Source organism: Chionomys nivalis, chromosome 23 (genome assembly GCF_950005125.1).
Source record: "Chionomys nivalis chromosome 23, mChiNiv1.1, whole genome shotgun sequence".
In the NCBI taxonomy this organism is placed as follows: Eukaryota; Metazoa; Chordata; class Mammalia; order Rodentia; family Cricetidae; genus Chionomys; species Chionomys nivalis.
This window is the reverse complement of record NC_080108.1, coordinates 46,090,168-46,104,098: the sequence shown is the minus strand read 5'-3', so window position 1 is coordinate 46,104,098 and position 13,931 is coordinate 46,090,168. Positions and strand designations below refer to the sequence as shown.

Here is a 13,931-nt window from a genome sequence, read left to right as displayed (position 1 = left end):
TTCAGCATAAATTTCTGGACTAACAACACTTCAAAATTTTACAAATATTTTCTATCTCCTCAGAACATTATTTGCCATTGTCAGCCAATTTGCTATGAATGTGGAAGGGTTCATAATCTGGGGTTTGTAGATACAATTTATTTTTTCATTGTATTATTAATTTTATTATTTTTTTTTTTACAAAAGTTTATTACAATGTACAACAGGCTCCACGATAACACTTCATTCTAACTATAGGTGGCAAAGATGTTATGGCAGGGAATACAGATGTTTAACAGGCTCTAGAATAACACTTTGTTCTAGCTGTAGATAGCAAAGATGTTATGGCAGGGAATCCAGATGTTTAAATAGGAATGGAAGAGGGTAACCAGCATCTCAGATATGAGGAACTGCTTACTTTTTGCCAGATCTCTTAACTCCACCTGTGGCCAGGGGTCCCTTCCTTGTGGCCTTGGCTTTTAGCTCCTTGAGTTTCTTCTCCTCTTTTTGTTTCTGCTTGATAGCTTTATCTTCCTTGTCTATTTCCTTGGCCTGCTTCTTGGCCTGTTTCACAGGTTTCTTTTTGCCACCTTCCCAGCCTGACATCTTGTAGATACAATTTAATTTTCATCATTTTTGAAGTTTTAATTTGGCTCTATATGGAATAAACTCTGCTCAGGTTTTGAAAAACTTGTCCAAACAGCAAATCTATATATATGTTGTTCAGAATTTCTCATATGATTTCTGTATTGTAATAGCTTCCCTTAGTCTTTTAGATCTCCAAGTGCGTGTTTATCAGACTACTTGACATGTTTCATCAGCTAAGTTCACATTTTAATAACTTCCACTTTCGTGAGGCAGTGGAGGTGTTAGCCTTCAATCTCACCACCTGGGAGGCCAAAGGCAGGCGGATCTTAGCAAGGCAACCCTGGTGTACAGAGCTAGTTTTAGGAGATCCATCCCCCCCCCCAAAAAAAAATCCCTGTCTCTAAAAACCTTTTTAAAAAATCCACTTTCATTTGAATAAGCCTTTTCCGGTATATTTGCCCAGATCCCTCACCGTTCATTCTTCACTATTAACACACACTGTGATTTTCACTTGTTATCTATTCTAAAGTGTTTATGCTTTGTCACAGCAGTGTTACCTGCACTGTTTTCTTAATTCTGCTCATTCCAAGTCTAGGACTTTGGATTTTGTTCACTGCTATTCTCTTTGTCCTTCGGAGTTCATCCCATTCCCTCCTTGTCCCCACAGTTCACTGCATGTTTGACACTGACTGGACACAGCATAGGCATCCTGCACCCTGACAGCTTCCTCCAGGGAAGGTTGGATTTCTTCTGTAGGTGGGTCTTTTTGTTACTGTCAGACATCTCTCTTTTTTTTCTTTATACATTGTTTCTATGACTCTTCAGGCAGTTATTTCCTTATTTCCTTGATCACTCCCTTACACTAAGAGTGTTTTTTTTTGTTTGTTTACCTGTTTTTGTTCTAAAACAGTCTTTCCTGTGTTTTATCTCAACATTTTAAGTGTTCACACCCGTTCTTAGACGTCTCTATGGATGGGGGAAAATTTCAGTTCAGTTCTGGTTTTGTGCAAACTCTGCTAGTCTGACTCTGTCTCAGACTTGCTGCTGCTGTTGGCTAGCCTAGTGAAGCCTGCAAGATCCAGCCCTCTGCTCACACAGTATGTTCTTTGGCTAAAGACCAACAGTGAGTTCCAGGCAGGCCTTTGGGTATTTTCTGTGCAGTTTGTTCTCTGTAGTCATCTTTCCCCCTACATACAGTGCACTCCACAGATCCTGATCTGACTTTCAGCTCCTTGGTGAGAGATTCTGTTTTCCTCTCCCTTCCTAAGTCATGGTGGCTATAAGGCTTCACTAAGAATTGGGTAGAAATTTTCTATGATGTCATCATTATAGTTTCCTGGAGATCACAAATTGTCAGTTCACTTTTTCCTCATTTTTTTCAATTGTGTAGAGAAATTGAGAAAAATCCAAAATTAATTATTCCTTCAGGCCTAGAAGCAAAAATCTTATCATTAATTTTATTTCAAGTTAAATATCAATATGGCTAAGAGGCTGACAAATTATGTGACCAGTGTCGAGACAAGGCTAAGCCTTCATGGTTTCTTTTGTTGTTTTGTTTTGTTTGATTCATCATTGGAAGTAAGGTGTAAATTGTATGCTATAATGTTCATCAAGACAAATAAACATACACATGAAAAAAAATCCTTATTTGTAGGAGGCTGCTTGTTTGTTCCCAGTAGCTCTGACTCAAAATAATCACTCAAAAACGATATTATTAAATCACTGCTTGACCAATCACTTAAGCATATTGGTAGCTAGCCCTTACATCTAGAATTAACCTATTTTCATTATTTTATGTTTTACCACGAAGCCCATGGCCTACTGGCAAGGTTCTGGTGCTTCTATCCCCAGCTGAGGCTACATGGTGTCTCTCTGACTCTGCCTTCCTTCTCCCAGCATTCAGTTTAGTTTTCCCCACCTACCTCTGTTCTGCCCAAAGCAGTATTTTTTTTTTATTAATCAATGGTAATCACAGCATACAGAGGGGAATCCCACATCATACTTATTTCTATGAAGCAAGAAATATTACTGATTTATAAATGTAGAAATCATTTAATTATTCAAAAGTGGACAGATTTCTTAAGCAACATGTTAAAGACATGTCAGTGCTTGGAAATAACTACCAATGGGCTCAAAAAGCTTTTAGCAAAAGGGTTTCTTGTAGTACGATATTGCTATGATTATTCGAAACATTTCTACAATGAAGTCTCATTGGTTTGGTGTGCCCTGAAGGATTCTGTGTCAGACTGTTGGCCCAAAGCAGGTTTAAATTTATAGCACAAGCCTTGCATTTGGACAAATGGTTTCCATATTGTATATGTAATGTCAATTATTTGGAGTAGGGATGTGGCCCACACTTGTAATTTTAGCACTTGGGAGGCTGAGGTAAGAGCTTTGCTAGGAATTAGAGGTTAGATTAGTCTACAAATAAAGGCCCCATCACTAGCCTCTGCCCCATAAAAACTACTAGCATTAATTATGGTTGCCTGTATTTTCAAATGCATGAACTTGGTCACAGACTAATTTGCCTGTGGTACCACTAGCAAAGCAAGGACCTAGGGACACACGCACAGGGCAACAGAGCTCTCCTTTTGTACACTGTCAATCAAGAGCCCCTGCATCATTCATGTGAAGTAGAAAGACTAAAGAGGAAGAAATTAAACAGAGTAAGGCCATCCAGAGACCAACTTGAAGTCACTGGACTTGGCACTTTTACAATGTTCTTAATTTATTTTTATTTGTAATTTTATTGTTTTGCATACAAATAGCAAGGATTTGTTTGGCTCTGTATTTTTCTTTCTTTTTTCAAGACAATTTGGGCATTTTTTTTTCTCCAAATGGATAATCGGTCTCATTAGACAAGCTTTCTTTTCATTAGTTTTAATTAGCAGTGATAAAACAGGGAGACCAAAAATAGGACACAACTTACCAGGAAAACATATAAATATTTTTTTTTATTTTCTTTAGTGCTCATTTCCCATATTAACTTATCAATCTGTAGAAAATTAATAACTGGCTTACAGAAACTTATATAACTTATAATTTTATATAATACCATTGCCCTTCTTAACCCTCACAACAATTAAGAATTTTCTTATGTATATTTTAACATTTTATAGTTTGTTGATGATCAGGAAAATGTGGTATAAATACAATATTAAGTCAAAATTTCATGCATTTAACAGGGACATCTCACTAGTCAGTGGGTAAAAGGGCAGACTCTAGAGAGAAACTATGGTCTTGAAGGGTCATGATTATCTTTGTTTCTCAGTTATTGAGACAGACAGACAGACAGACAGACAGACAGACAAATTACCCATGAAGAATTCTACAGATGTATTGGAGAAAATGTTTAGGATAAAACAACACGAAACCACAAGTGAAGACGAAAGTTATACACATGGCGTCCAATGTTTGAGAGGCCTAATAACTATTCAGATGTCTTCAGCTGAGTGAGCTTCAGCCAGAGTAATACACTTAAGTGAATCCCCTTGAAGACCAGAGGCTTATTTGTGAATCAAGAGATGGAGAACCCAGGGGCAGAGCTCTACTGAAGGCAAGAATGAATATGTATAAAAGCTGAATAATTAGAGACAGAGGCCGAAGGAAGGCTTGAATCTCAGGTTTAGAACTTGGGAGACCGAGTTAAGGAAATATTTGAAAATATTCAGTGACAGAGGAACGGTCATGAAAGATTTCTACTTGATTGAATTTGGCTTAAGGTTAAAATACACATAAGAAAATTCTTAATTGTTGTGAGGGTTAAAAAGAGGGATAGTATTATATAAAATTATAAGTTATATATTTCCTGGGCACAGGAAATACATTTATAACATCAGGTGAAGATCTCTAAACTGAAGATAAAGTTCAGATCCACAGTCATACTGTGCAAAACAACCATAAAAAGTAGCAAGTAAGACTCAGGAGTAAAACCATAGAATTTAAACCAGGAGGTCAAAACTGAAATTTTAGAGGTTATTGTAGTTTATGATATGGCAGCATAACATCCATTCCATCCAAAATGTAAGGAAAATTAAGTTAGTATTGTGAGAGAGAAGAAATAATACAACAATGAAACTGGAAACAGAGTAACTCTTTCAACAAATGAATGTTGGATCACTAATAGTAACAATGAAACTGGAAAAGGAGTAGTAGCTCTTTCAACGAATGAATGTTGGCTCATTGATAACTCTGTACCATGGAATGAACTTGGCTACTCCCATAAACCTATAAAAGTTGACTCTAAATGGGTTAGGGGTAAAGTATAGGATGCTGCATGAAACCTGGGCCTCACACATGCCAGGTCAACATTTCTAAAACTAAGCTGCATCCCTAGCCCTTTGTACTTTGTTCAGAGACAAAGTCCTGTTAAATTTCCCACATAGTTCTTGATCTTATAATCCCCCTACCTCAGTCTCTTGAGCTGCAACTAAAGATCCAGGACATGACACCTAGATGAGCCTACTTTTCAGAGCTTCAACATCATAATACTGAGAAAAATACAGATATGGTTTATTACATTTTGTAAAACATATATATATATAATACATTATATGTCATATATACATAATTCTAAAGGCATAGGTAGCAGAGAATAAGAAAAAAGCTGGAGCCCATTAAATTTATGAGCATAGCAAAGCACGGAGGCACACACCTATCTATAATCATAGCACTTGGGAGGTAGAGGCAGAGTCAGAAGTTCAAGGTCATCTTGACTATATGATAAGTGAGAGAAAAGGAGAAAAAAGTACAGAGAAACCTCTGTTCTCCAAATGAAATTGTCGGGAAGGTGTAAAGACACCAACTCTGTTGTGGGAGCTGCGGGCTGTGTTCCTGCCACCCCAGCTCCTGGCCGCCTAGCTAGCTTATGCCCCGAAATAACAACACACAAACTGTATTCTTTTAAACACTGCTTGGCCCATTAGCTCTAGCCCTTACTGGCTAATTCTCATATCCCGATCAACCCATCTCTAATAATCTGTGTAGCACCAGTCTTACGGGGAAAGATTCAGCATGTCTGACCTGGCGGCTTGCTTCATTGCGTTTGCCCTGGCAATGAGCTGCATGGCGTCTGTCTGAGGCATCTTACCTCACTTCCTCTTCCTCCCAGCATTCTATTCTGTTTACTCCACCCACCTATGTTCTAACCTATGAGGGCCAAGCAGTTTCTTTATTTTTTAACCAATGACCTTCCTCCATCACAACTCATTAGGAGACATTCATGAATCATTTAGCCCCTGGGAGATTCAACTCAAAGCCAATACAGAACTCTTAAATCTCAAAATAAGATTAAAAGTAAACCAATGGGCCAAAATTATAAATAAAGACATCTACAATAGTATAGTTATAAATTATAAATAATTACATATCCAAAAATGTGTGCTTATTGCCATTAAACAAATGGAAACATGCTTAGCAATGTCATCTGGTACATGGGACTCCACATAGGGCATCTATAATAACAAGAGAAAAGTAGAGAAATTAGCACCTTCACATTATTTTTGGTATTTTGGAAGACAATTTGGCACTTTATCAAAATATTAAACATAGGATTGCCAGGTCACTCAGCTATAAATCCAATATAATTTTTAAAAATCATTGTTTATGAGGAAAATCTTTTACGTTTATCTTGGTAAGATGATTCATAACAGATTTAAAAGCTTCATGTTTGCTAATTTTTGAATTAGCAAACCGCATGTCCATTCGGCATCCATTCAGCGCAGCACCACAAAGCAAACGGAGGGAAGGAAGCACTGGCGCCAGCCATGCCGTGAATGAACGAATGCTGAGAATGTTTGTGAATGAACACAAGCGTGAGAAGAAAAAGCCACATGAGACTGAACTGTACCGGTCGGTCTGAAATGTGAAGAGTGGGACTTACCAGAAGGGGGCAAGGAAGAGATGGGCGCAGTGGTGAGTGGATTCACACTGGCACTCTAATGCCAGAGAATCAAGGTTAGAGAAGAAGTTTTTCTTTGAATTTTGGACATACTGTTATAGAAAACTGAAGTTCATGCTCTTATGATTTTCCAAGGAAGGGGGGAGGAATCTTTTAAGAGATGTCTGCATTTGAACATAGATTCTTAAACCTCTAACCCTGCAAGAGTTTCCTAAATCTCACGCAGGATCACCTTCAGCTAAGGGTTCCTTGACGCTCTAATGCCTTTTAAAGGCTTTTATAGGTGTCCCATACAGAGTACAGCCGAGATTGGAGACCCAGTCTAAGTACTACTCAAACTCTTCCCTTAGTGGATAATCTGAAGGTTTTCCATTATAGTTTAAGGTTGTATATCTGGTAGTCAAGTGATAAAACTCATGTTGTGGATTTACATTATAGTATTCACAAAATATTGTCCCTTAAGAGTGTATAAATCATGGAGTGGTGTCAAAACAATTTGAACAGCCACTGCTCTGTGGAAATGACTGGTGACTCGTGTCAGGGATTGACCACTCTTTACCAGACGCTTGTGGAAGAGGCAAACAGTGGGAACGACCACGCTGGGTTCATGGGGTAAAGACATTAAAATATTGAATGCAAACTTGGTGTTTAATAAGCAGAGTGACATCCTTCAAATGAGTGTTATTTCTTGTTATAAATATTTTTGTTATTATTGCAACTTAGATACAACTTAGATGGTCACCTTTAAAAATAAGCATGGCAACATTCAAGAGGCTGGGACAGGAGGATTGTTGAAAAATTGAGTATTACTTAGGGTACATAGCAGAAGAAAGAAAGAGTCCCTGGGTCTCCTTCCCCCTGAAATCCTAGTTCTAGATTACCATTGTGCTGCTTCTGTTCTGTTTTTCTTTTCTGTTCTAAAAGACAACCCAGCAAGGCATTAGTTTGTATCTGACTATAATCGTAACTATATAACTAACTATATAGATGTTACTGCTGCCCAAGGGGTGGTATCTGCTGAACACACTAATGTGTCTTTTTAATGACAAGATTTTAACAACAAAGATCTTCAGTATGTGTGCCTTTAAAGTTAGACTCATCAGTCTTCATAGACTGGAAGAAAACTGTAATTTGAAGATTAATGAATTGCTTTTCCACCCTATTTAGAATCTGATAACAAGTGTAGTATTTTATCTTCAAACTCACCTTCAATACTGAGTTTCTAACAGATTATTCTTTGGAATTTTCCTTCTAGATGCCTTTCCTGGAGAGAACATGGGTCATTAAATGAGCCCTCTGGACAGCATCTGCTGCCCTTCATCCTCTGAGACTTGCATGTGCCTGATTCTTTAGCATATACCAATTTCAGGTGTGACATTCACAGCAGCAGCAAAGTTGTCTTAGGATAACTAGTTCTGTGTTAGGAAACAAAAATCCTGTCAAGGAACTGGTGATTCTCGTTTTCCTCACATTTTGGTGGGAAAATTGTAGTGTCTACTCTAGAACACTGATTCTTGTGAGGAATGTCATGTTCACTTTCTTATAACACACACACACATACATACACACACACGCTTACACACACACACACACACGCTTACACACACAGGGTAGGGAATAAGATCCTGGAGTTTCAAATCTCTGTAGGTGAAGTCGCCTTTCTTTTAAAACTGATTTTTCGAAATTGTAGATTGCTTTAAAGTTGTGCTGTTTCCCTTTTCTGACGAAAATTTCTAAATAAAGCTTTTTAAACATTGGATGCTTGGAATACAGCAGTTAGAAACCTCACGAAACACAGTGGCATCCAGAGTCCTCTGTGCCATCGAGTTAAAAACAATTGTCTTTGTGATCTTGCTGAGGAGTTTGCTCACAGGAAAAAGATCTTTGAAGGGGTGTGAACTCAGGCAGCAACCAAGAGGCACAAAGACTAGAAAAGAGAAGACCCGGAAGCACCAGAACCAAGAGCGGCGGGTTTCGTGTTAGTCAGGCCCCTTTCCATGATAGAGACCTCCTAACTTCACTTGGGTAAGAGCCGGCTTCCTTTCTGCACTGGCTGCTGTTACCCTCCTTCCGCAGCAGGAAAGCCATTACGCATCTAATCAGCACAGTATTTTAAGCTTACTCTCCAAGCAATATCTCTGCAAAAGCCTTGCAAGCTGGTGAGAGACATCTGTTGGTCCTTGCCACCCACTTCCCCTCCTGTCTTCAGTAGGAGCTGGGGAAGAGGAGATCTGCTTCAGTGCTCACGGGAGTGGCCAAGTGCAGCTGGCTAGCAAGGCAGCGGGTCCTTTCCTCCTTCCGAGGCTCTGACCACAGAGCTGGACCATCCTGGCCTTGCCTTCACAAAGTCTCTATCAGTGTTTATGTGTGTAGGTTGGTGGGTGGTGTCTGACGGGGTGGGGGTGGGCGAATTTCTAGAGAGGGCTTCCTGGGACAAGAGAAGGTCAGTGAGCAGCCACCAACCTGACCAGAGAAGGCAAGAGTAGAGGCAGAGTGAAGGGGCACCCCGGAGGACGGCAACATGAAATTCAAAGCTGAACACTACTTGCTTCCCGTGTTGCCTGTATTCCTCGGTCCTCAGCACCAGGTGAGTCCAGAAGCCTGAGGCCCCCAAGTCAGCAGGCTGCACTAAACAGGAGAGACGCACCTCCCACCTAAACAAGACGCTATCTGAGTGATTAAGGATCAAAATCCTTGGAGAGAGCAGAGCCCTTCTATAATCTCCCCAGCCCCCGGAGAAAGTTTCAGGATTGCCTGCCTTCAGGGATCAAGAGCTTCCCTTCAGAGAAAAAAGAAATCCTCCCCGCTCCCCCATCTCTGTAGTCAGGAATAGTAAAAAGCAGAGAGAGAAGGGAAAGTCGTAGGTGCCTGTTTACATTAAACCCTTGCCAGCAATTAAGGAACTCCGCCTACCGCCCCCCCCCCCCCGCCTCTTCCCTGCCCCCACCCCCCCACCGCCCTCCCAGTGGAGGGAATTCTGAGGTTCAGGAAACCAGAGAAAGCAGAACTTGCTAAATCCTTTGGCCTGGCTGACGTCTTGAGTGGGCTTGGTGGCAGGTGACTTTGGCTGTTTTTAAAGTTAGAAGACGGTAGACCGAGGCAGAGAAGAACCTAGTTGGGAACAATGGGGCACTGTGCTCCATCACTGGCAGTGAATGAGAATTTCAACCCCAGTTCAGAGGACCTATTTTTAGTGGAGATTTCAAACGCTTTGTGACTGCTGCTGGGATGTAATCTCAAAGTTGGTGATGGGTTTACTTTCTTCTCCCATAAGCACAGCACAAGGGTGGCCTGTTTCAGTGCCCAGGACTGAATTTATTCTGCATGCCTTGACCAGCCTACTGGCAGCAACCCTTTCCTTTGGCCTCTGTGAAATAAAAATAAAAATAAAAAAATAAAAATAAAAATAAAAAAAAAAACACGCAGGGTGTGGGTTCTTCGAAATCCGCCTGAATGGAGACACTATCTGATTGTGTAACTCACCAAAACTAAAGGAGAGACACACAACTGTACAAGGTTCAGATGGAAGGGGTGAAGCAGGCTTACACGCTCTTTAAAGTGAGATGAAGAATCCATGCTTCTGTTTCGTGTACATGTTTCTTCAGGTAGCATAACCTACCTTTCTTTTCCATGCAGAAACTACTCCATTTAGCTCCAGAAACTGATAGTTTGTCTTTCTTGAACAGAACTAAGTGGCTTTACAAGACTGAAATCGAACTTTAGTTTTATTTCTTCTAAAGGACTGTCTCTTCAACTGATTATATACTTGCTTCAAAAAAAAAAAAAGAAAGAAAGAAAGAAAGGAAAGATATCCCCTGTTTCCCTTTTTTTTGATAATGTAGTACAAAAAAAAAAGCACCAGCAACCCATGATAAGACTGATGTTTTATGCACGACTAGACTGTAATCTTTCCTGGTGAGCTCTTAAGAAATAAGTGCTTAATTAGAAACTCGGTAGACCTTTACTGGTGGTGCTAATGAGCCCTGCTGTAATAAAGCCATCATTATTTTTATGAAACATCTGAATTCATTTTAAAAAGGCTATGAGGGCATTATTTTGAACATCTATATTGAGGTGATGTTTTAAAATAACTAACATCAAGTCAAATGGTAAATTACTCTAAATATATTGCCTTAAGGACCTACTAAAAAATGTGCCACTGAACTTTTGAGTGATAGTTGAAATATCCTTGGAGGGGAGAGAAAAATCAATGTTGACTGAAACATTGTCTTTGAATTTTTAATCGAATCTTTCTCTTTCACTTAAAAAAAATTCCATTGAGGAGGTTGTAAATTGCCTTCCTTATTCACTGAGAAGTATTGAATCCATGGTAGACATTCTGATTTCATTATTTTTGTAATTTAATCTATGATTAAACCTTCTCTTGGAGTGTGCACTAGTATTTGTTTCTACATAAACTACTTAGTGCTAAAGAAATTATATGATCAGATACACGATAATAAATCCCTGAAATTTTGTTTCATCCTAAAAAAGAAAAAGCAAGAGTTCTCTGAACAATGAATACTGCGGAGTGCCAACAGACCGATAATGTTTGTCTTCCAGGACTTGTCATTTCCTCCCCCCTTCTGCTTTAATCATTATTTGTGTGTTATTTTGAAGAAGGCACATTTCTAAAGTCTATACTAAAGCAGAAGCCGTCAATATACTCATTAAACAGTAAATGATGAAATAAAGGAAAGCCAGCCTACAGTGGCATGCAGGACAGTAAGCATCTCTTGAGATCCCACAGTCCCTTTGCTTTTTATAGCAGCTGCCATTGAAGTACATGAACTCTATTGTCTCCACCCAAAGCATTTCTAGTTCCATAAAGCAAGAGCCATCACATTCCTATCTATGAAAGTTTTAATTTCTATAAATATCATTAAGACTGAAGGTCAACACATTTATTACAAAATATTAAGTTATTCTGATTAGAAATTATAAATAAAAAAACATTCTCCAGTGTTGGTATTTGAATTTTACAAAAAATACAAAATGGCCTTGAAAAGCAAATTGCCATAAATAGCAACCCATTTACATAATTGCTCTGGGACATTTTGTTGCACTCGATCCCCTAAGGGACTGATGTAACTGATGTATTTATTTTGGTATTGTCATTCTTAAAGCAAGGGCATTGTACTCTAAAGTGACAGCTCAGCAGTTAAGAGCACTGCCTGCTCTTCCAAAGGTCCTAGGTTCAATTCCCAGTAAACAAATGGTGGTTCACAACCATCTGTAATGAGATCTGGTGACCTCTTGAGGAAGAGACCTGGCCAGTCATCCTCATCATCATGAAACTCAATATGGACAAAAATAAAATACAATGAGAAAGAAAGAAAGAAAGAAAAAGAAAGAAAGAAAGAAAGAAAGAAAGAAAGAAAGAAAGGTCCCCAGAATACCTTCTAAAGGTTCACATATTTGAAAATGAATGTGACACTATCAGTGTGTCACTTGCCAGAAGGCTTTAAAGGACTCTCACAGAATTCCATTCTCCTTCCAGTATTCAGAAGTTCTTATTGTCATAAGGCAAGCATAAAGGTTAAAACCCAGACGGCAAAGCTTTGTGAAGACAGTCACAATAGTCATGATGGGCTTGCTGTACTGTTGAGCAACACGACATGGCTCAACCATGGTCACCTGTGACAAGGTTTTCTGTTTAGTGACTTTCTTAGTGTTCTTTGTATGAAGCAATTGCATCTCACATGCTTACACTATGTTGGCTAAATCCACAGAGAGTGACAATCGCCACTTGTTGATTCTAAAGTTCCTTCTCACTTTGGGGGATGTGGAGCTGAAACTCTACTGTGGAAGAACATTTGCCCTGTCATGTGTCTTTCCTAGTAGAGTTTCTCAGAACTTCCTGTTTTGACTACTGTAGGCTTGGTGTTCACCTCTGTCTGGAAGGGAAAGAGTGACTCCTTTGAAACTGATGCCATAGTTGGAATAAGAAAGGTGCTTTATAGTAGTGCTCTAATGGCTATTGCCACTTCTAAATAATTCTGCCTTCTAAATAGGAAGGACTGGTAGTTGTCTGTTCTGTTTACTCTCCCCCTTGTTATTACAATTAGAGACCCCATAGACATCAAACAGACATCCTATAATTTTATCAGCATGAACAATATAAACACTTTAGGCTTAGACTTGTTCGTTTGTTCTGAAAGAAACGTGAATTTCACCTTCATTCTGACAAGCATTTTCCACTCTTTTCCCAGTGAGCCCCCATAGAACTTTAAAAAAGAAAGAAAAAGAAAGAAAGGAAGGAAGGAAGGAAGGAAGGAAGGAAGGAAGAAAGAAAGAAAGAAAGAAAGAAAGAAAGAAAGAAAGAAAGAAAGAAAGGCCTTAATTTCCTGGCATATTGTCTTTGTTGTTTAGAAAGCACATAGAAATTCAAGAGTACAGTCAAGCTAATGGTTTGAAAATGTAGCTAATACAGAGATCCACTTAATGTGTGCATGAATGCATGTGGTCTAAGAACACAAATGCATGGGTAAGTTGAAGAGCTTTGGAAGAGAATGGCTGTACTTCTCAAACAGTTTCATTATGCATGATAATTGAATTGCTATTCCAAGGCATTACCTACACTTCAGAAACAGGAAATGTGGGGACTGAAAAGATGGTGGGAGGTCAATTCTTTGAAAGTTCTTCCTGAAAAGGATCACTGTGTACTGGTGGAGGCTTGGGCATTACCTGTTGAACCTCTCTTCTTTGATGCTGTGTTCATGCTCCTGATGCCCTTGGAATGTGACCTTTCAAGTGATTTGAGGAGCAAGGTGTAGCAGGGGAGGAGTGAAGGTCTACCAACTTCTGATGGTTCTCCATGGTACAACTTTGAGCAGATGGTCGCTTATTGTCACCCCAGTAGGAGTCACTTGTGAGGTCTCCACTGGGCCCTGATCAGCAGCTGCACCCCCTGCTTCCGTGGGAACCTATTTCCAGCAATGTACGCTGTGAATGCCCAAGGCCCCCACATCTTCTGTTCATCATTCCAACCTAAGCATGAAGCTGTTGTATATACCATAGGAAGAGAGGACACCAGAAAACTCATTTGTACACAGACACCTTTAAGGAAATGTGTTTGGTATAGGAAGGAGTCTCACTTTAATTACAGTGAAATGGTGTGAGGGACTATGAGTTTCTCCACCCAAGTCCTGCACACAGGGACTCTGATGCACACACTTTTAAGAATTTGTAACCTTTTGCGTAAATGGATCACAGAAGTGTCTTTAACGGGAGAGTGTGAAAGAGAATATATTTGCTCCTGAGGCTGCGGTTCCAGTCCTAAGAACCTATTTCCAGTAGCACTTTTTAAAGCACCTTTTTTTTGGGGGGGGTTGTTTTTGTAGATCACATTTTCTCTGTGACCAATGCAGCGACGGTTCAAACCTTTATGTGTTGACTGTGGAATTGTACCAAAGCAAAACCCATGCAATTGAAACTTGGAAGCAAATGGTACCTGGGATTGCTG

The 13,931-nt window shown here is 39.5% G+C and overlaps 1 protein-coding gene across 1 annotated transcript; it reads right to left on the bottom strand.

Annotated features, from left to right (window-relative positions):
- Positions 1-393: 393 nt before the first annotated feature.
- On the bottom strand, positions 394-585 carry LOC130865038 (translation machinery-associated protein 7-like). The gene has a single exon (XM_057755874.1). The coding sequence runs from the start codon at positions 583-585 to the stop codon at positions 394-396; it is 192 nt and encodes a 63-aa protein (XP_057611857.1).
- Positions 586-13,931: the final 13,346 nt, after the last annotated feature.